We start from the raw sequence: 23,212 nt of genomic DNA, 5'->3' as shown, positions 1-23,212 counted from the left end.
AAATTCAGCAATTTATGGGTTTGATTAATTACTTCAGAGACTATATTCCCATGATCTCGAAGGTGGCTGAACCTATTTCACGATTAAGTCATGCCAACAATGTAGCTGAGCTATGGACAGATGAGCAGACAAGAAGCTTTAAAGCATTAAAGGACATACTGCATCAGAATTTAATTCTCCATTACGCAGATATGTCACGTGAAATGTATGTGGCCACAGATGCTTCCCTTTATGGAGTAGCCTGCCTGCTTTTTCAGCGTGACGATCAAGGGCGTGATAAGTATATTAGTTTTGTGTCAACTTCCCTGAGCCCATCCCAACGGCGATGGAGCACCACCAAAAGAGAATTGTATGCAGTCGTTTTGGTGCTTGATAAATTCCGTCCATTTCTATGGGGCCGACAGTTCACCATTTTTACTGATCATAAAGCACTCACTTATCTTCACACACAAAAAATTGCTAATCCCATGATAATTGGCTGGATTGAGACACTTCTTGACTTTGATTTTAAGGTGGTCTATATTCCTGGTTTGTTGAATAAACTACCAGACTTGTTGAGTCGCTTGTATCCTCCAGAGGATAGTTACAAGCTGGTGGAGAATGATGGATTGAGAAAAATCAGAACAAAACACTTGCAATCTAAAGATAGAGTTATTATTCGTAAGAAAAAGTACAGTAAGGACAAAGTGCTAAATGTACTTGCTACACAACTCATCGAAAATGTATCAGAGACTTCCGACTATATGTTGCCTCCTGAAGAAAAGCGAAATGGCTTGTTAAAAGAAGCATATTCGTTTGGTCACTTTGGTAGTCAAGCTATGGTGAATGATCTTCACTCTCAAGGATTACATTGGACTAATATATATGAAGAAGCAAAGGAGATTATTCGTTCTTGCTCTGAATGTCAGAAGCACAACATCAGCAAAAGAGGATATCACCCATTGACCAATGTTGTAGCTTTCCGACCATTTGATCATGTTGCAATTGACTTATGCGGTGAATTCCCGGTATCAGAGGATGGTCACACGTATATGCTAGTGTTAGTTGATGTTTGTTCCAAGTATATCATCTTGAGACCATTACCAAACAAAAACTCGACAACAATAGCTAAGACATTGATAAAAATATTTGGAGATTATGGTTTTCCCAAAGTAATGCAAAGTGACAATGGGTTGGAATTTAGAAATTCTTTAATGACAAGTCTATCGAAAGAGCTTGGTATTGATCGAAGATATTCAACGGCATATCATCCACAAGGAAATGGTATTGCTGAAGCCAGTGTGAAAGTTGCAGAGAATACTGTACGGAAAATGATGAGAGCGAACAGCAATGACTGGTGTCACTATTTACCAATTGTTCAGCTATGCATAAACAGACATATTCCTCAAAAGACACTGAGTGCACCCTTTTCACTAATGTATGCTCGCAGAGTTAATGTACCTGATGAGTATGGTGATAAAGCAAAATTCTCTCTTCCCAAAAACACGGTAACAATTGATGAATTGGAGAAGCAGATTGAATATATGGATAAAATAATATTCCCTACCATAAACGAAAGAGTCTTGCGGGTCAACGAAGAGTTAAAAAAGAAATACAATCACAAGAACATCTTAATAGACATCCCCAAAGGAACACACGTAATGGTCAGATTACCACATCGTCCAAATAAATTGGTACCAATCTATGAAGGTCCTTATACAGTGGTTCAAAGAAATAAAAGAGGATTGTATGAACTAAAGGATGAGCAAGGAGAATTGTTGCACCGAAATTACACACCCTCAGAACTCAAGATGGTTACCATTGATGAATCTACAATTGAGAATGAGCTCTATGAAGTTGAAGACATTCGCGATCATTGTGGTGCTGCTGGTGAAAGAGAATATCTGGTAAAATGGGTTGGTTATGGTGAACGGGCAAACACATGGCAAATGGCTAACAATTTTACCAATCCCACAATAATACAAAAGTATTGGAAGAAGGTCAGAGAAATCAAACGTTTAGAGAATGAGAGAGCCATGGAATTAGTGAATAAGAGTGCAGCCTCATTAAAGAAAACAGTTCAAATTCCAAGACATGATGGTAAAATAAAAAGGAATCGCATTGAAGAGCACAATGGAAGTAAGCTTCCTACCGCACTGAGTAGAGAAGAAAGAATGTCCAAAAGAAGAGCAACAAAAAATTTGATAAAATAAACACGTAATCCACGGAGCTGAGTTTACAGTGCAGATCTCTTGAAGTATAAAAAAAAATTATGAGCGTAATTGACCCAAATGAAATTGAGCAATTCGACAAATTAATAAATAGTTAAGATGAGATGTTTTGCCGAATCAACAAAAGGTATTGTTGAATCTGGTGGAGGATAATGTTGTAAATGAGTATTGACTACTGCTGTAATTGAGAATAAGTCTGAAGGAAATAATATAAGGCCTCAGCTATTCCAGTCAAAGGTGTCTACCGATTACTTTATTATTTAACACACAGGTTTAGCATGCATGATAGTGATTATATTTCATATGATGATATCACCATAATATGGGATACATCAGTGGATTATTATAAGCATAAGTATAACTCATAAACACATTTACTTTCGATGTTAATACTTCATTGGGACTACACACATATATATAATTAATCATACATTAATTATCCCAAGATCACATTGCTCTGATTAAGGCTCAGATAGAATCAATTACCTGACCCCAGTCATATAATTTTCCTAATCCAAAATAATATAAATAGCAGTAGTAGTTCAGTGTAAGAACCTGGTCAAACTTTGATACAAAATCTTTCTCAATAAACAAAACCTACACAAGTTCTCACAAATCTTCGTTCCTAATTTCAAATCTTCAATTCTTCCTCTTAAAAACTTCTTCAACTTCAACCACCACAACAAAGCTCTTTATACTCTATGTCTTTTTTTATTTTATTTTTATTTTTTACCACTTTATGTCCCTCTTTTTTTATTTGTTTTACTGCTTTATGCTTTTCTTTTTTTATTACTTTGTATTTCATTATATCTTACTTATTATTATGTGTTCTATTTCTCTATCAACTAATTATGCCTAATAAAAATATCCATGTTTTATGCCAAAAAAATACAACGTTTACAAAAAAAAATACTACGGTTATATAAAAAAAAATATGACGTTTACAAAAAAAATACTATGGTTATATAAAAAATACAACATTTACAAAAAAAAAGTACGACGTTTACAAAAAAAAGTACAATGTTTACAAAATAAATACTATGGTTATATAAAAAAATTGTAAAGCATAAGGATAAAAAATTTGAGTGCCATGTACCCTTCCACCAATAGTAAAAGGGGGGGAGTAAATTCAGATAGCAATGGGAGCAAATTCAGTTGGCAATGGATACAAATTCAATTTCTATGGAAGCCAATCAGATGTCAATGGGTTCTAATTAGATGGAAACGGATGCTAATTAGATGGAAATGGGCGCCAATTGAATGGATAAAACCAGTAAAAGGAAGACCAACCCAGATCGGAAACAACAGAACAACAACATGCCTGTCATCAAAATAATTACATCAAAAATGCAAAAGTGTTAGGTCGTGCCGAGGATCGAACTCGGATTGGTAGATTCAAAGTCTACCGTGATAACCATTACACCACACAACCATTACATGATAACATTATATTTGGCAATATACATGGTACACAACAAAGTTCAAATCAATTGTTTCAAAAAGAGGAAAGGACAAATAAACATGTTTTTGTAATTAATTACTTTGACCCTCATTCACATTCTCACATAGCAAAAACAATGATTCAATTAACATTCTTACAGAAAAGATATCATATCGAATAAGACTTTAAGACAAACATTGCAAATAATTAGTATAAATATCAATAGCAATTGCTTATAATAATATTATTTTTTATATACTATACTATTTTGTCTGTTTGATTATACTTCCTTAAGTATACTTCTTTATTATCAAATATACTTCTTTGTCTGTTTTTATATTGCTTGGCCATTGATTTATCAGCTCAGCACAATCTGATATTGTCATAAGTATTATACAAAAATTTAGCATTAACAAAAAACATATATTTATTTAATGTGATATTAACTTATGGACAGACTACTGAATTTTTTTTATTTAATCATGATTTATAAAAAATTGTTTTCTTTTTGTAGAATCAGTTTGCTGCCACATGAAAAACTGATTTGAGCTTTTAATTTTTACTTTGATCTCAATTTGCAAAGCTTATTTACGCAAAATATAAATGTAAATTGCGATAAAAAAACCTAAATTATATATTATTTTTTTATTTTTTACATAGAAAAGTATTCAAGAAAATGCATAAGAAAATATAAAAAATATAAAGAATAAGGATGCTAAAGATATAAGAAATATATTGTATCTAACATAATTATAGATTTAAATTAAAAGTACAGATACTTAATAAATATTTATATTGAGTTACTGACAACTAGTAACAATACTAAAAGATATATCTTTTCTTATACAAGTAAATTACATAAAAATATACTAAGACAAATACTAAAACTCTAGTTAATAATACTAAAAACGTAATAACTAAATCTTAGAAGATAATGGTAGAGAAACAGACATTACATGATATTACTATATCATTATTAAGTTAAATATAATGTCTATATAAATGCATAATAATAATAGTAATAGAACAATATCTCCTTTCTGATTCTTTTACTTCTTCTAATAAAACAAAGTCTCACCATACTCTCATCTGTACTTGTTTTATTTTATAACTTATTTTTTTCTCATATATAACAAAATATATAAAAATTAAAAAAAACCATATAAAAATATGAATAATATAGAAATAAGAAGCACATAAAAAATAAGAATATTATATAAATAAACAAATAATAAAAAATAATAAATAAAATAAAATAAAATTAAAAATTATTTTCTTCTTCTAAGCAAAAATTGAAAAAAGATACTGTATATTTAATTCACTCATTACAATCTTCGACTATCACACTCTTTACTAATTCCACAATTCTTAGTGTTAATTGATTGTCAGCAGAAAGTGTCTTCTTTTTAATATCAGTCTCCACTTTTGATTAAAACTCTTCAATTGGATTAATGAATAGAGAGTAAGGTAATAGAAACATATATTTGTATTCTCTTTTCTCTATCAGCCCTTGTATGATCTTTTGAGTGTGTATTAGTATATTATCTATTACCAAGTACTTGTCTTGTTGATTACAGTAATTCAATATATCTATGACATTTTCAATGAAATGAAAAAAGTGCTCTGATTGGGTTCTAATATGACTATTGATCTTCTTCTCTTTCTTATCTAACTTGTACTTCTTAGAGCTAAAAACTGTCTGTGGATTGCGCAGAGTGACACTGATTATACTAACTTAGGAAATAACTTAATAATAATAATACTGACATATCATTGCATTAGTACTGTTGTTTTTGCTAGCTTTCTATAGGTGGATCTTCCAAATCTGAACTTGATATGCATATTGAAACCTGCCTCATCAATAAAGAACACTGGAGAAATGACTCTGAATACCCTTGTGTGAAGGTTCATGATTACATGTAGATATTTAGAGCAATTTTTCATCTCAACATGTTTTTTGATGTACATGTTCATAAAGTCATATTGTAATTTTCTATTGGCTCGGATATAATAACCATCCAAGTTATTTTATTATTATTATTATTATTATTATTATTATTATTATTATTATAAAGTTTGAACAAATAAAGTAAATGTAACACTTGTTTCCCTTTTATCTTAACATTTATGTTATATTTTTAGAAAAGAAAGAAAAACAAAGTGCAGACAAGAAGTACAGTGAGACTTTGTTTATTGATGAAAAAGAGATCTTCTATTGCTATTTGCTATGTGAGTTTATATAGACATTGCGTATGTATTTAGGATAATGATATGAGTATATCATGTGATGTCTGTTCTTATATCATAGATAATATATTGTTAAGTTATTACCCACGCTCTTGTTTGAGTGATTAGTGATGTTGACTGAGGTGTGTGACCTTGTTGTCAGTATGTTCTTCATTTAATGATAGTGTGAGAAATAATGTATAATTGATACTGGTCGCTTATTCAATATGTCTTTGTCTTATTGTCTGTGCGCTCTATTTGAATCTACAATTATGTTGGATACAACATCTGGAACCAGATATATCATTTTGTGACTCATGTCAAAGCGTTCCTTTTGCTTTTGTGTGACATGCTTTACGTGTTCAAACATGGCAGGGTAGACTATCTCAGTCATTCTTTTAATTTTTTCTTGCAATTCTTTCTGAATCTGTTTAGCAGTTGCACTATCCTTCTCTTTACTAAAATCAACAAAGTCATTTGGATTCCTTCCAAACATTAATGAGAATGGCGCACTCTTAGTCCTAGCTGTTGTAGTGGTTGAAGTTGAAGAAGTTTTTAAGAGGAAGAATTGAAGATTTGAAATTAGGAACGAAGATTTGTGAGAACTTGTGTAGGTTTTGTTTATTGAGAAAGATTTTGTATTAAAGTTTGACGAGGTTCCTACACTGAACTACTACTGCTATTTATATTGTTTTGGATTGGGAAAATTATATGACTGGGGTCAGGTAATCGATCCTATCTGAGCCTTAATCAGAGCAACGTGATCTTGGGATAATTAATGTATGATTAATTATATAAATGTGTGTAGTCCCAATGAAGTATTAACATCGAAAGTAAATGTGTTTATGAGTTATAATTATGCTTATAATAATCCACTGATGTATCCCATATTATGGTGATATCATCATATGAAATATAATCACTATCATGCATGCTAAACCTGTGTGTTAAATAATAAAGTAATCGGTAGACACCTTTGACTGGAATAGCTGAGGCCTTATATTATTTCCTTCAGACTTATTCTCAATTACAGCAGTAGTCAATACTCATTTGCAACACTAGCATTATATTTACTATTCAAAAACAATTGTGTGGATGATACCTTCTGATCCCAATCAGCAACATTACCAACTATTTGTTTTTTAATGGTGTTCACTTCCGACTGGAAAGCTCTTTCACTCGCACCATTAGCTCTAGGATGGTACTGCGAAATCAACGCATGTTCAAAACTAACATTCTCTTTTATACATGTCATCAGCGAGTTCACAAACTCCCATCCACAATCACTCTGCAACTTTCTCATCGGACCCCATGTACTAATGACATCCAGTACTTGTAATGCAATCGTAAATGCCCTTTTATCAGGTATGGCATGCAATACGTAAAATTTGCTTGTGATGTCTATCATCACCAACAAGTACTCATTTCCTCTAGTCGACATTGTAAATGGCCCAGCCAGGTCTACTCCCCAACTGTCACCAGGAAGTATTGCAGTCACTGGTCTTAAAGGGTTATATCCTTTTCTTGTGATATTCACTGCAAAAAAATGCTCAATTCCCATATGTGATAGGATGTAAAATTCTGTGTGATTTTTGAAATACATTCCAAATATTATACAACAATTCTCAGAATGATAGGAAAACTAGCTACTAAATATTAAACACCTAGATTCTATGGATAGAATGGATCTGTGCACAGTCATAGAGTTCTGTTATATCTTATTATATCCGAAACCTTAATTAAATTCTGAGTTTTTTTTTCTAGTAAAATGTTACATTTATTTTGTGTATTGCCTATTTATTCTTGTTTCGGACTCATTCAAGAAGGTGTATATTTTAACAATCTTCTGATGATAGCTCAACTATCTTCTGGCAAGTATCAATCTTATTGGACGGGTACTCCATTTACAATTTGAATTTCATTATTTGATTGATCAAAAAATATACTTCTTGTACTTTTATTTAAAAATAGTTCACGGGAAATAGTTTACAAAAGGGTTTTTATTTTATTTTATTAAAAAAATCTCAAAATAGGTTCTCTAATAATCGGCCTTGGATAGTTGGCATTTGGTCTGGGCATTTGATCCAGACATTTGACATTGGGTCTTTGTTTTGTATTCTTGGTTTTGGGTTCTTGATTTTGGGTACTGCGATTCTACTTTGATCATTAATAATATCTCTTACCTTTCGGGATAAATAAATGGGAATACTGCAATACCTCTTTGAATATTAAGGGAAGGGGCAGAATCTTGGGATGACCAAAATCGATTTTGTCATTTTCAAAACATGTGTGTACAGACCAGATTTATTCTTTGGAAATAGAGGATCATATTGCTACGGATAGCATTTATATAATTGTTGGTGTACTCCAAGTATTCCTAATAGAAAGGGAAAAAATATGATTAGTATGAGAGAATAATAATTATAAAGTCTTGCTTACCAGAAAAAGTGATTCTTTGGCATCCTTTTAATGCGTGCGTGCAAAAGAGAGATAGAAAAAATCTAATAAATTCAAAATGATAATGAAGAAAGTATAACGTTAATATAAGTGATTAGAAGATATTCTATTAAAGCTTACCATGTTTATTTCTATCATTAGCTTTTGATGGTTGTCATCATCATCGTTTTGCATCTAAAGATTAATAAGCTGATGATTAGCATCGCGCAATAAAAGTTGTTTGCTTTCTTATTCACCTTTGTAAGCCAGTGTGTTATGTTAACTCGTGCAGGAAGCCCTACATAATAAAGACGATAGAAGTTTTTTAGTGTTAATAATCATATAAAATAAAGTAAAAAGAAAATATTAAGTATTTACCATAGTGTAGAAAAAGAAGCAAAAGTAAACAGTATAAGAGAAAGAGAGAGAACAAAAAAAAGAAAATAAAAAAAAAGAAAAATAAAAAAACAAATTGTAAGAGTAGTGAATAAGCTCATTCTATTCTCAGAATTTATTAGGGTCTATTATAATTTAACACATGTGTTCCTATAATTTTTTCTTTTGTTGCTGTACACCCAAAAAGTATTGGGACATATAAATACTACTTCTATTTGCCAGATTATTATATCCTCCCTCACATTGTATTAGAAACCTCACATACTATTACTGTGCTTTACCATGTATGTTTATATAATTAAAATAATATTTCATAATATTCTTCTATATATGCTTTATTTATTTATATTTATTTATTTTTTAAAAAATATGTAAATATCTGTAGCATGCCTTCCAATGCCACTAGAAAATCAGGACGCAAAGGCAAACAGAATGCCCGAGGAACACTTAGCCATGTTGCTGCCAGCCGGATTGAGCAATGTGAGATTGCTCCAAGAGTATTGCCACTTGCAGCTGGTCCAAGTGGGACAGAGGCTCCTGGAATGACTGTCAAGTCCCTAACGCAGGTTATGGCAGCCATCAACATGATGTACGATCGTACTGTCGAAGCCAACACTGGAATTCGTTTTCTGGTTGATGCTCACAACCAAGCCATTGCCCAGCAAGCTCTTGTTGCATCTTCTGTAACTCAGGGAGTAACTGCTACCAATGTGTCTACAAATAGACACACCAAAGGCGAAATATGTGCAATTGTTCTGGTATGATTTTTTCTGACTTCATGCTTTAACACACTACCTAAATAATAATAATAATAATCATATAGAATCTCATCAATGGGAGAATGTGGGTGAGAAACTTCCGTTCGAATGATCCTGAGCTTGTTGCTGAAAACGAAAGCCGCAGGCAATGGAACACAGCTGAGAGGATCGATCATCCTGACAATGTTGAGGTGATTAATTACCTCCGACAGTATATCATTGCCCAGCCTCGCACAGCTGGGTTCTGGGAGGATATGATAGTGCAGAAAATAAAAAACAATTACAAGACATGTTTTTGTGCTGTCAACGCAACCCCGAGCAAATGTCTTCCAAAAGGCGCAATAATTGTATCAACAACCATTGCATTGAGGTAAAATTACAAACAAAAAAGAAGAAATTAAATATTTTGCATTCTGTTCTAATCATTTTAAAATATATCTAGATTCACTTGCATCGTGTTGATACCTACATTAACAATTGGCTAGCAATTGACACTGAGATGGGATACAAGCCAGATAACCCTGATGAGATGGCATACTTGCATCTTCTCAAGAAGAGTGTGATATCTGATAGTGAATCAGAAGATGAGAACGTCACTCCTATAATCCGTGTGCGGGTTTTGCAGGTTGCTCGTCCTAGTTGGAGAAGTGCTGAGGTAATTTTTTTTAAAGGTGTACACTATAATATATTTCTATAAAAAGATGACTGTACAGAAATAAACTAACTAATTATACATAGCTGAATAGGCTTATTCAGTTCATTGATTTCTTGGCAGCAGAGAATGACAAGAAGATTGCAACACCACAATCAAAGCAAAGAATGCCCAGATACCTAAAAACCATTGAGGTCACTCCTGTCCCCAGTCACCTGACTGCGATCCTTCCTGTCTGGGCAATTTAAAACCAATAAAAACAAACAATTTGCTCTCTTTTTTTTCACTGGCATATTAAAAAAATTGAATAATATTATTAGAAAGAAAAGAAGGGATAATTATATATTTTAAAAGTAAAGTTTTCTAGACAAAGAAACAATAAGTTTTTTGCTGATATTTTGTAATGTTGTATGGTCAACAATTGCAACAGGAAGGAGAATTTGGTGCACTGGCAAGATGCTTTGAAAGTCAGGCAAAGAAAACGCAACATCCCATATTTCTACGCCTGCAATTTTTCTACTTGTCTCCTTGGAAGCCTTGTACCATTTTACATAAGCAAATGTATGTTGGCTACTTTGGGGTGTTCTGTGATGTGGAGTAGAAACAAGTGGACTAAATGAATGAACAAATAGGTACTGAATCTCTCCGACATACGCATACTTTGCTCCGTTTCGACCTTCTATGAACATTGCTTGTATATATGATCCTCTTCCATTTGTACCTCTACTTCCCTTGAATGTCTGGCCAAGGAGGTTGACGGATTTGAGCATTTCGATCCAGTCATTGACGAAAGCTGTATCTTGAATCACATCTTTGCAACTGGAGATGGTGGGATCATTGTAAACAGCTTGGTAATATCCTACCAAACAATCATACTCCTGTCTTGGCATCATCTCATATGCTTTTTTTTGCAAGGGCAGCGCTGATGGTAGCAAAGGCTTGTTACCACGAATTGACAAGTTCGGATTTTCAGCAGCATCAAGAAAGTCTGGTAGAGAGAACCAATTGTACAAGGCGGTGCTAGTTGTAGAATCAGCAGGACTATAACCAGTTACCAATTTATCAAAGATGCCGGAGAAATTGAATGGACCAGATGTCTTCAAGAAATTGCAAACAAAATCGCCTTTACGGGTATCTTCAATGAATGTTTTCATGTATGTCATTTCAAAGCCGCTCCTTCTGTTGGTATTGATATTCTTTAGAACACTGTTGTATCGCTCGAAACTAAAGAGCCAGTACCCATAAACAGGCCCTAAGTCCTTGATTGTGTTGCGAAGATGAAGATGGAGATGCATGTTTGGAGATAACAGATCCTTGCTATACAGCCTTTCACAATCTTTACCAAACTTCTCAAGTGCTATGTGTGCTGACTGTATATCATCTTTGGAAACATTTGGCTTGGTAAGGAAACGGCAGGCATTCACAAAAAACATCCAATTCTCAAACTTTTGCTTTGGTAGTACGCCTTGTAGAACCACTGGAGAGTATACCAGACACCACGATTTCCACTCGTCTGCATTTATAAAGGGAAATCCCTTTGAAATCTTTGATCTTAGCATGGTGTAATCAGGCAGCAATGTCATGTTTTCAACGATTTTCTGCATGGCAACGAGTTTTTTATTGTCAATTAGACCATCTGCAACTCATTTCTCCATCATCCTCTTGGCTGTGCCTAAGAAGAGATTGTGCATTGGATCAATGATCATGCAGTGGACAACGTCAAAGTACTGGAGATGATGCAGTTCGGACCAGCAAACACCATTTTCAACTTCAAGACGATGTCTCTCAGCTTCAGTGGTTGCATTCCTCCAGACCTCAGCATCCTTACAATTATCATTCTTAGTGCGAAGGAGCCACTTTGAGAAATCAAATCCAGAATAATCGACAGAGCTCGTTCCAGCTAATTGGGAGAATTGGCGATTACATTTGTGGCATGTGTTTGTACTGATATGGGACGTGAATCCACACACTTTTTGGGCAGCAGGGATGTCGCAGGCAACCATAAACAGAGCAGCACAGATGGTGATACCATTTGGGCATTGATATGTCTGGACTCTGACTCCCTTGTACAACTTTTCTAATTCATCAACCAGAGGTCTGAGGTACAAATTTATCTCGGATGTTTTTGCTTCTTTCGGACCTGGCATTAACCCAACGAGAATGACATTTTCTTTCTTGAATCTTACACTTTGAGGAAGATTGTTTACAGTCAGGTAAATTGCACTACATGAATATGTCCCACCGTCGAATGGCTGGAACCAGTCAATGTTTAAGGTCAACATCAGTGAGTGGTTGCCATGAACAAAGAGAATTCCATTGGTGTCTTTCAAATCCTTCCACATCAAGCCATTATACACATCAAACATGGTATTCTCAGCCTTCGGGCTATGGTTCCACGAGTCGATTTGGGTTTTAAAATCAGGCCGAGAAAAGAGAGCTTTGATCGAATTCTGAACAGAGTGATACACATATGTTCTTTTTGGAATGGACGACTGATTTCCCAACTTGAACAAACTATTACTGCACATTGAGTTATTCCCAAATTTATTAAAGATACAGAAGTGGGGTGTTGATTCATTGTTCTCATATATGCAGTGACATTTGCTACAAGAAACATATTTCTTTATACCGTCTGTAAAGGTATTGAATCCTGCCATGCTTTTGAGACCAGGGATGCTAACTGGGAGACGGAATGGATCTCTGAAAAGCTCGAGTATTTTATTTGTGATGGCAATGAGAAGAATGGCGCCTTCATCAACAACGTACAAGGATACAAAGAGTGCAAGGACCTGTACGATAAAATGATGGATGAAACTCAATTCTGAGTTGAATTCAGGAAAGTTGTCTTTTTTAAAAAAAATAATTTCTATTATTTTATACAGCAGAACCCAATATCCATTATGAAAGTGTGCAAACCTTCACTATCAAGCATGTCATTCTTACTGGAATCGTCTTCGCAACTGTCAGAATCAAGATCAGAGTTAAACTCTTCATTCTCATAACCAAAGACAGCATCGGATTCTGAGAGAGGTAAGACTCGAATAGGCTCTTGTGTCTCCATGTCTACTTCTATACTGGTGTCCATTTCTACCGGAACCATAAAAGAAGTTAGAGCAAATAAAAATAAAAATAAAAATATATATTTTTACCATCAAAGTCATAATCCATATCATAATCATTGTCTATGGCCACCGAGTTCTGTTCATCATTGTTGATAACTTCAGGAACATAGCTTACAGTAGTTTTGACTGATCTCTTAATAATCACTACATTACATATGTTATTAAATCAAAAATATAAATATAGATATAATTAAAACATAAAAGAAAATTCCCTACATCTATTACGAAAGATGTTCATTCCAGCATCGTCTCTTCTTTTATGAAAATTAAATGTCTGTACAGACACTGTATCTGATCCTCCAAATCTTGTCTTGCAAACAGAACATTTGCATTCTTTTGTTTTGTTTGATTTACGGGTTGGTGCCATTGCTTAATAATTATTAAAATAATATTATTTTTTAAACAGTAAAGAAGATAAATATATATTCAGGTACAGTTTATTTCATTCAATTTAAGTTTATTATTGTATTTTTTTATGCTACTCGGTGCTCTATGACCAATAGAATCGTTTTAAAAAAATTGCAATGCTTATTCTACAAAAAAATCCTGCACTACAAATTTGGGTTTTCTGTCCACCGAATTTTACATCCCATCACATATGGGAATCAGGCATTTTTTTGCAGTGATTGTAACGTTGACACTGTATACACGATTGTATAAGATCACTTGCTTGACTCTTCAAGTTGGTCCAATAAATACCTTTTCTCTTTAAGGCATGTAGTATAGCTTCTACACCAAAAGGACCTTTCAAATGTTCTTCAACTAATAACTTATTCCTTTCATTTTCTGTGGGAGGAGTAAAGTACTCACCACTCAAGATGTCTGGTAACGGTTCCATAGTGACAGCACTATTTCTCATGATGGATTTAACCACACTATCCCCACCCAGTTCATTTGATAATGTTTCAGTCTCTTCAGACAAACGTGACAACGCATCAGGAAGCACATTTGAAACACCAGGCAAATGAACAATCTTAAAGTCATACTGTAAAATCGTATCCATCCATGCGATCATCATCAGATTTGCAACACGTTGGGTGTGAAGATATGTCAATGCCTTGTGATCCGTATACAAGGTAAAGTGAGAACCATAGACATACTTGTGAAAACGCTTGAGTGCAAATACTAATGCTAGTAATTCTCTTTTGGTCGCAGAATATTTTTTTTTACTTTGGGATAAGCTCTTAGTCACAAAAAAAATATATTTTTTCTTGTCATCCTTGACTTGATACAACACTGCACCAATACTAGTAAGAGATGCATCACAGCTGATACTAAAAGGAGAGTTCATATCTGGGTATGACAACACCAGATCACTCAAAAGTGCTTTTTTCAAGTTATTAAATGCAGTTTGATGCTTATTTGTCTATAAATGAGTAATCGACTTTTCATTTCTCAATGAATCTAATGGCGACATAATGGAAGATACATTCGAAATCAACGTTCTAAAATAGTTGATCAACCTACAATAACTTTAGATATCTTTACCCATCTTTGGTTGAGAAAATTCAAGAACATTAACAAATTTTCTGCAGTCCATTGTAATTCCTTCAGGTGAAATATGAAAACCAAGCAAATAAATTTCTTTCTGAAAGAAATGACATTTTTTTGGATTCAACTTCAAATTGACCCTTGTTAATCTCTCAATTACTTGCTTCAAGTGTTCCTTGTGTTCCTCGAACGTTTTGCTTGCGCAAACAATGTCATCCACAAAAAACCGTACAAAAGATAGTCCTTCCAAAGCTATACTCATAGTTCTTTGAAATTGTGAACTGACATGCTTAATACAAAACACTGTACCAATAGGTTTGTACTGTACACCACGCCATGTGAAACTAAGTTTGTGTGTGTCATTTGGGTTCAGATGCAAAGAATTAAATGCAGATTTCAAATCCAGAGTGGAATAAATATTCACACTCTTTAAATCTTCAAACAATTCACCAATCAATGGCAAAGGCATACCATCAATTGACTTCAACAGACAATTAATTAATCTGGGATCATGACAAACGCGATATCCAGTAATTTCTCCTTTACTGTTCGTCTTCTTGACAACAGTCAAAGGCGTATTCCATTGTGTGTTTGCAGATGCTCTTTCAATTATACCATTGTCCAGCCATTCTTTTACCTGTTCATCCACCACACTTTGCATCTTATATGGAATAGGATATGGGCTTTGGAAGGCTGTAGCATTTTCTGGTGTGTCCAAACACACAACACTTTCAGGTATAGTACAAAAAAAACCCTTTGGAATATCTTGATTGTCCTTAATGAATGGTCTGATATAATCTATCGTGTCTTTAAACTGTTCTGAACCTACAGCTGGATTATTTTCTTTTTATTCATTCTCTCTCTCTAGGGATTTAAGAAGATCACTTTTGTTATTGAAGCATCTATCAGCTTCTCTACGTTCTTCACTTGAATCAGCATCATCATATGATAGAGGTAAACCATAAATATCAATACCCAGAGTGGACATATAATCAGTGCCAATACTGAAATCATACTCATAACTATTAGTTAAGTTTATCACTTCAAATTCTCTCTGAATAGTCTTACTATTACAAGTTACACTGAACACACAAGTGCCAATTCTTTTAATATGTGTATTGCTATCAGCCAAACGAATAAAATACTTATGAACATTGGAATTGTTCACTAAGGCTTTGTTGATGTGATTTACATAATTAATAGATATTTTATTCTGTAAACAAAAATTCTTATCCACAGAACTGAATGTGGCGCCACAGTCCAACAAGGCGATGGTTCTAATAGAATTATTTACCAGAATGGGAAAGGTAATATTAGTGCTCACGTTCTTAAAATCTTTTTTAATGACCATGTCTTTATGATTGTCCTTACAATTCAAGGCCATCTTGGCCAAAGCACTTGTGTTATCTTGGTCCATTGACCACGACGTTGAGGAACTACCAGCAGGGGAAGAATTGCCACAAACAGAGAAATGACTATCACAAGAAGGAGTGAAACCACCACAAGCAGGGGAAGAATTGCCACAAACAGAGAAATGACTATCACAAGAAGGAGTGAAACCACCACAAGCAGGGGAGGAAGCTACTGATCTATCAGCAGGTGAGCGCACAGCCATTCTTGACACCTTTGTCAAGTAATTATCCCTTTCAGGACAGGTGTGACCATTCTCCCAAGCACCTTTGCAAGAAAAGCAAACATTATCTTTGATTGCCTTCTTAAAATTCCAAGACTTCTTGGCGTGCTTAGTGTTGTGAATGAGTATTGATTACTGCTGAATCTGAGAGTAAGACTGAAGGATAAAATAATATCCTCAGCTATTCCAGTCAAACAGATCTCCCTTTATGATATTATCTAATACACAGATCATCATACACATAATTGATTATTTTTTATTATCACCATGACATGGGATATACAAATACATATACATTATATATATGGCATCATTATATTTCATCTACATATTTCTTTTATTATACAAATACTTAATTGAGAGACTACAACTACAACTATCTAATATTATGAAACATTACCCGAGTATCTGGGTCGGAATACTAAAATATTACCAATAGCATAAATGCTCTTCTTTACCAAAACTCTTGGACTGATCTGACTGGAGAAGTGTCATATCAATTGGTCTTTCCGGATCTTTCCAGAAGAACAATACTCCTGGAATATGACTCATCGTGATAAAGATTACTTAAGCACACACTGAATTACAAATTAGAAAAACATATAAATATCAGTAGATAGTTCCGTGTAGAAAGACAATCGAATTTTATCATTCTTTACTTTTCTTTTGAAATAAACAACCTACACAAGTTCTCACGAATTCTTTCATCTATATTATATTTTGCTTTATTTTCTCCCCACAACACTTAGGATCGTTGTCTCTGGCAATAGCTCTGTTCTTTCCCTTGTGGCTTATCAAAGAGAAGATACTATGGGCATTGGCAAATAACTTCCATTTAGCAGGGGTGCCAGACTCCGCAGGTTGGTTGAGTAGGGCCGTGGAATTGCTAGTAGCTACACTGACTAATGAGATTATATCCTCCACTTTGGAGGGCAGTTTGGTGCCATAGTTGGCCGACAATGAGATCAGGCTTCCTTCCCAGACTTCCAGGTGCAAGTTCTACCAGAAACAAAGAACTATCTGAATATCATCCTTCAAGGATGCTTGTCTTCTAGCTGTTTGAAATTTAGCTCCAAATGCACGAACTGACTCACATTTCTTCTGCATCATTTTCCACACGTGACCCATGTTCAGAAATCTTCTGAAAGGAGTATCATAGTGATCCAGCAGAATCCCTTCTGCCTTCTTCTACTTGTATGCCTTTCCCTTTAGTTTGTCTTCAAACCAGGATATTTCCTCCTTGTTCAGGCATATGGGAAGCAGACGCTCCCAGCATGAGTCCAAGGACAGGGAATGAGACTCCAAGACCATAGTGAATTCTTAGCAAAAATCGTACACAGAGTCAAACACGCCACGATTTTGCTTCATCCTGGTTTCCGTGCAGAGCTGCAAGAAAGGTAAGTTGCTAGGGATTACCATGCTCTTCTTGTCTTCAAGAATAGCAGGAGGGGCGTTAGCTTTTTCAAGCACCTTGAGGGTCTTCTGGGCATTCTCAAACAATTCTTGAGCTTCTCTCTTAATGAAAGAAGCATGTCTGGCCGCATCTGACATGGGGTTGACCTCTGAAAGAGCCACATAGTTAGCATAAGCCACATAAATGTTGTTCTTCTTTATGCTAAGGTCTTTCTTTGCAGAAGCTAACAACATTTCCAAAGTGATGGAACTACTAGTGTTGCTATTAATGGCTGATGGGACAGTAGGCACAGGAGTAGGAGGGACAGAACCAACAACTGAAAGAGGTGGCAAGGAATCAAGACTGGTGTATATCATTTCAATATCACTATCAATGGAAAGAGCAGTGGATCCAAAGAGAGGAGAAATGTCACCAATTTCTGTGAGATGTGTCTGTTCACTCAGAACAGAAGAGGGAATACCAACTTTGGTAAGAGGGCTTTGTTCTTCATGAGGAAGAGAGTTGGCAGCAGAGTGCTGGGAAGATATTATAGAATTCAAAGTAAAAAATGTGAAGTTTTATAAAATAAAATCAACAGTAAAAAGATTGAGATGTATATAAGAATACTTTGAGACTGTATATAGGTTGTCTTTATTAAAGAATAAAAAGTTGTTCTTTTTATATTAAAACATGATCTGCTTTGTCAGTCATATCTTAATTTTTTAAGTCTGAGTTCATTTAAATATTAGAGAGCTGGTACTGCTATGTTTATAATTTAATCTAATTGCAGTATCCTCATATTAACTCAGTGCTTACTGAGCTGTCATAATTACAATACTTACTGTAATTAATTATTGGTCTTATTGATTTACTATAAGTAAAATAAATAAATTATTCATTTGTTCTTATAATGATAGCTGTTTTACTATAATAATAGGAATATATTCTTAGATGTAATAAATCCAACAACCAAATGTCTGAATCACCACAGTTGGCATTGCCTTGTATATATGTGAAACTGCAGTTAAATGAGCTTTTGCTCTTCTAAGAATATGCTGATATCTGTCTCCTGTTTCTTTTTTTACAGATAGTTGACCAGTGCATTTATCCTTGCAGCTGCACTTAGTATCTTATCTGTTCTTGTTAAGATAAAGTCAACACAAGCCTCTGTCATTGTAACAAAAATATGTCTTACTCCTTTCACAAGCAATAAAAAATAACTTTTTGTTTTTTTAATAATTAAAATATATTTTTATTTTAGCAAATTAAAACAGATAAAAATAAAATAGAGAGCAAGTCATGTAATTTAGATATATAAAGTAGCTATAGAAATTCATTATCATCTTAAAAAATAACTTTAATATGATATTTATTTATGTTGAAAAGAAAAAAAATGCAAAGTAAAAATTCAAACAAAATAAAATTTAAAAAAAAATCAATTTAAATCCCACACTTTCGGTAAATTAGTGGGAAAGATAGTTGGTCTGCCACATTGATTAGTGGTATTGTCAAAATACAACAATCTTGATAATGAGATAAAAAAAAAGTTTTACAATTTCAAATAAAAAATAAATAAATCAAATCGTTATACTCTCTATATGATATGTATGTAAAAAAAACGTTTCTATTATATTATTTTACTCTTAAATACAACTTTATTTTTTTCATCTTTTTTTAATATTTTTACCAAACTCTAGAACCAATTTGATTAGTTAATTAAAACAAATTAGTAACATATTCACTACCATTAGTGGCAGTCATACCAATTTCATTCATAGTGAAATATTTTGTTATAAAAGAAAAAATAGATGAAGTTATAATATATAACTATAAGAAAAAAAATATCAGAAAAAAGTATATTATAAATAAAGGGAAAAACTATTCAGTTAACAATTTTAGTAAAGTAGTATTTGAGAGGAAATGTCACATTTAGTGCGCAGTAATAAAATAAAAAGAAAAGGTAGAAAATAATTTTGGGAAAAATAAAGAAGAAAGATTTTAATTTTCAGAAAATCGGTTCTTGGAAAAAGGCGATTTTGTGAAAATAGAAGAAAGAAATTAAAATTTTAAAGAAAAATAAAAGAGGTTTTCAAAAGAAAGTCTGAACTTTGTAGAATTTGGTTTTTAGACTAAGGCTAAGTAAATAACTACATTACGTGCCACCATAACTACGCTTCCGTGGCGCAATTGGCAGCGCGTCTGACTGTTAATCAGGAGGTTGGTGGTTCGAGCCCACCCGGGAGCGCATACAGTCTTTTCTTTGTCAATTATTGAATGATGTATATTTCTATTATTTTGCCAAGTCTCGATCTGATATTTCTTTTCTGGTACTTGTAACTAAGTCGCAGAATCAATACCACTGGGGATCGTTAAGTTTTTAAGAATAGTTTTTAGATGAAAATAAAGATGATTTTTATTAAATGTAATTTTTGACTATTTTGTCAGAGTTGACATTGGCAATCAAAATCGGAATTCACAAGCAACCAATAATGGTTGACTTTTAGAGTAAAAGATCTTGTCATTGCCAATTGGTCTTTTGTATATATTTTAGATGTTTAAGATGGTAAATATACTTGTAGAATGTTGTAAATGAGTATTGACTACTGCTGTAATTGAGAATAAGTCTGAATAAAATAATATAAGGCCTCAGCTATTCCAGTCAAAGGTGTCTACCAATTACTTTATTATTTAACACACAGGTTTAGCATGCATGATAGTGATTATATTTCATATGATGATATCACTATAATATGGGATACATCAGTGGATTATTATAAGCATAATTATAACTCATAAACACATTTACTTTCGATGTTAATACTTCATTGGGACTACACACATTTATATAATTAATCATACATTAATTATCCCAAGATCACATTGCTCTGATTAAGGCTTAGATAGGATCAATTACCTGACCCCAGTCATATAATTTTCCCAATCCAAAACAATACAAATAGCAGTAGTAGTTCAGTGTAGGAACTGGGTCAAACTTTGATATAAAATCCTTTCTCAATAAACAAAACGTACATAAGTTCTCACGAATCTTCGTTCCGAATCTCAAATCTTCAATTCTTCCTCTGAAAAACTTCTTCAACTTCAACCACCACAACATAGAAGATATTACTGGATAACTAGCATCTAAGACATATTAATATAGCTATTTTTTTAGCCAGAAATCAAGTATCAATTCATATAAATAGTCAAGAAATATATTTAATAAAAAGTATCTTTATTCTCATCTAAAAACTATTCATAAACTTGATGATCCCCAGTGATATTAATTCTGTGACTTAGTTATAAGTGCCAGAAAAGAAATATCAGATTGAGACTTGACAATTTATATAAAATGATTGTTCTTTTCTGGTTAAAAGAATAACTACAATAATATGTCTTAGATGGTGGTTATCCAGTAACATCTCTACAAGTATATTTCTCATCTCCAACATCTAAAGCATAGACAAAAGACCAATTAGCAAAGTCAAGATCTTTTATTGTAAAAGGTTAACTGTTACTGGTTGCTTGTAACTTCCAATTTTGGTTACCAATGTCAACTCTGACAATTTTATCTTATATAAGTTTTTTATAAATGATTACCACCAACTAGGACATTAGGTACCTTGGACATATCATATAAATTTTTTTGAAACATTTAACCTTATATATAATTTTATACAGTCTCATGTTTCACATTCAAGACTTTCATATATAATGAAAATGTGTGATATTGCATTTATTGGTCATGTTAATTTACTAAAATCATGAACTTAAAATCATGTAATTAGTGTGAATCAAAGTTTGTTACTTTTTGGCCTCAAATTATAATAGCTGTTTAATTTTTTAAACATTAAAGCTAAAAGATACTAATTAATATTTGTATATATAGAATGCTTGCGCAAATAAAGGGAAAAAAATCTAATGCTGTGACTATATGAACTTCTTTATATGCTTACTTAAAAACATAATTTGTTTTCTATTTTAAATTTTATGTCATTGTTAGTTTAACAACATAAAATATTGAAAGATGATTAGTCAACACTTTTTATATCATCTTTTTATATGATATAAAATATTTTATATAATGTTTTTATATCATATAAAATAATGCGATTTTGAAACAAATTATTCCTTTTTAAGAGCACAATCTCCGTTTAAATAAATTATATATGATGTGTCTAAGATCCCTATTGTGAATATGTCAGAGTTGACATCAGTAACTAAAATCGGAAGTTATAAGCAACTAGTAACATTTGACTTTTTAAGATAAAAGATCTTGACTTTGTTGATTGATCTTTTGTCTATGCTTTAGATGTTGGAGATGAGAAATATAATTGTAGAGATGTTACTGGATAACCACCATTTAAAACATATTATTGTAGCTATTCTTTTAATCAGAAAAGAATAATCGTTTTGTATAAATAGTTAAGAATTACATTTAATAAAAATTATCTTTATTTTTATCTAAAAACTATTATTAAAACTTGCAATCTCTAGTGATATTGATTCTGTGACTTAGTTACAAATGCCAGAAAAGAAATAACAGATCAAGACTTGATACTCATACCTATTATTAGATGTAGAATAATATTATTCTTTTGATATATTTGAATTAAAACGTATTTATGTTTTATTTTTATATTACTATTTTAGTAATCTTTTATAATTATTTAAATATTATTAAATCAAATAATATTAAATCAATATTTCATAAAATGTTTTTATTAAAACATTGTAAAATCAGTATATTCTTTGTCTTCATCATCTTCTAAATACTATGGGAAAAAAGAGGTGTTTTTTGTAATTGTGACTTCATTTTTGGTCTATAATAGTTAAAAAATCACTAAAAAATTAAAATGAAACAAAAAAATCTTCGTTTTTTGAAATAACTGATAAAAAGTAAATTAACTACCTAGAATTAAATCACAAAAGAGACAAAAGTACATTTCAACTACAGATTTTACATTTTTAGATTGTATAGATTGAAATTGAGGACTATTAAAAGTCAGAAGTAAAAGACAAGAAAAATATCTAAACTTTCTACTGCAAAAATGAAATTCGTCAAGACAATTTAAAAAAGAAATGTATTACAATAAATAAAAACAAATTATAGGTCTCTATATTGACCAAGATTTAATTTTGGGCCGCGGTTAAGTTCTGGTCACACTATATACTTTGTTGTTGTTATTGTACTATCTGTTGCATCTGATATTACAAGACTAACCAACTCCTTGACATTTGCTGGATAGACTACCTTTGATTTGAGCTGGCCATTTACCACCACCAAAATGCCATTGTATAATACAGTGCTATATATCAGCACCAAAACAAGAGGTCATCATTTACCAGAATTCTTATGTTCAAAGAAAAGAATTACTTTTCCAAAGAAGTCCTTTGTAATGGGAGAATATTGGCAACATACATTTGTGAACAGATCGACTTGCATCTGAAAACAAA

The 23,212-nt window shown here is 32.7% G+C and overlaps 6 protein-coding genes and 2 non-coding genes across 8 annotated transcripts; 3 read left to right on the top strand and 5 right to left on the bottom strand.

The window, feature by feature from the left end:
* Positions 1–1,283: 1,283 nt before the first annotated feature.
* Positions 1,284–2,156, top strand: PHYBLDRAFT_157914 (hypothetical protein). Its single transcript, XM_018433695.1, has 3 exons — positions 1,284–1,342; positions 1,441–1,883; positions 1,946–2,156. The coding sequence occupies exons 1-3, from the start codon at positions 1,330–1,332 to the stop codon at positions 2,006–2,008; spliced, it is 519 nt and encodes a 172-aa protein (XP_018296109.1). The 5' UTR covers positions 1,284–1,329; the 3' UTR covers positions 2,009–2,156.
* A 1,414-nt stretch (positions 2,157–3,570) lies between these two features.
* On the bottom strand, positions 3,571–3,642 carry PHYBLDRAFT_t66. The gene has a single exon. It is a non-coding gene; the product is annotated as a tRNA-Gln (tRNA).
* A 5,453-nt stretch (positions 3,643–9,095) lies between these two features.
* PHYBLDRAFT_141930 (hypothetical protein) lies at positions 9,096–10,367 on the top strand (the record flags this gene model as incomplete). Its single annotated transcript, XM_018430702.1, has 4 exons — positions 9,096–9,467; positions 9,533–9,814; positions 9,910–10,122; positions 10,206–10,367. The coding sequence occupies 4 exons, from the start codon at positions 9,096–9,098 to the stop codon at positions 10,365–10,367; spliced, it is 1,029 nt and encodes a 342-aa protein (XP_018296108.1).
* A 99-nt stretch (positions 10,368–10,466) lies between these two features.
* On the bottom strand, positions 10,467–11,723 carry PHYBLDRAFT_141929 (hypothetical protein; the record flags this gene model as incomplete). The annotated part of the gene is made up of 1 exon (XM_018430701.1): positions 10,467–11,723. The coding sequence occupies one exon, from the start codon at positions 11,721–11,723 to the stop codon at positions 10,467–10,469; it is 1,257 nt and encodes a 418-aa protein (XP_018296107.1).
* A 3,856-nt stretch (positions 11,724–15,579) lies between these two features.
* PHYBLDRAFT_164944 (hypothetical protein) lies at positions 15,580–16,917 on the bottom strand (the record flags this gene model as incomplete). The annotated part of the gene is made up of 2 exons (XM_018435111.1): positions 15,580–16,409; positions 16,824–16,917. The coding sequence occupies 2 exons, from the start codon at positions 16,915–16,917 to the stop codon at positions 15,580–15,582; spliced, it is 924 nt and encodes a 307-aa protein (XP_018296106.1).
* Positions 16,918–17,073: 156 nt separating this feature from the next.
* Positions 17,074–18,469, bottom strand: PHYBLDRAFT_141927 (hypothetical protein; the record flags this gene model as incomplete). The annotated part of the gene is made up of 5 exons (XM_018430700.1): positions 17,074–17,364; positions 17,452–17,553; positions 17,591–17,664; positions 17,721–18,294; positions 18,449–18,469. 5 exons carry the CDS (start codon positions 18,467–18,469, stop codon positions 17,074–17,076), a joined length of 1,062 nt encoding a protein of 353 aa, XP_018296105.1.
* A 1,413-nt stretch (positions 18,470–19,882) lies between these two features.
* On the bottom strand, positions 19,883–20,873 carry PHYBLDRAFT_68433 (hypothetical protein; the record flags this gene model as incomplete). Its single annotated transcript, XM_018441954.1, has 2 exons — positions 19,883–20,095; positions 20,673–20,873. 2 exons carry the CDS (start codon positions 20,871–20,873, stop codon positions 19,883–19,885), a joined length of 414 nt encoding a protein of 137 aa, XP_018296104.1.
* Positions 19,931–20,003, top strand: PHYBLDRAFT_t72. The gene has a single exon. It is a non-coding gene; the product is annotated as a tRNA-Asn (tRNA).
* Positions 20,874–23,212: the final 2,339 nt, after the last annotated feature.

The sequence above is a fragment of the Phycomyces blakesleeanus genome (assembly GCF_001638985.1).
Source record: "Phycomyces blakesleeanus NRRL 1555(-) unplaced genomic scaffold PHYBLscaffold_4, whole genome shotgun sequence".
NCBI classification, from domain to species: domain Eukaryota; kingdom Fungi; phylum Mucoromycota; class Mucoromycetes; order Mucorales; family Phycomycetaceae; genus Phycomyces; species Phycomyces blakesleeanus.
This window is presented reverse-complemented; position numbering and strand designations above follow the sequence as displayed.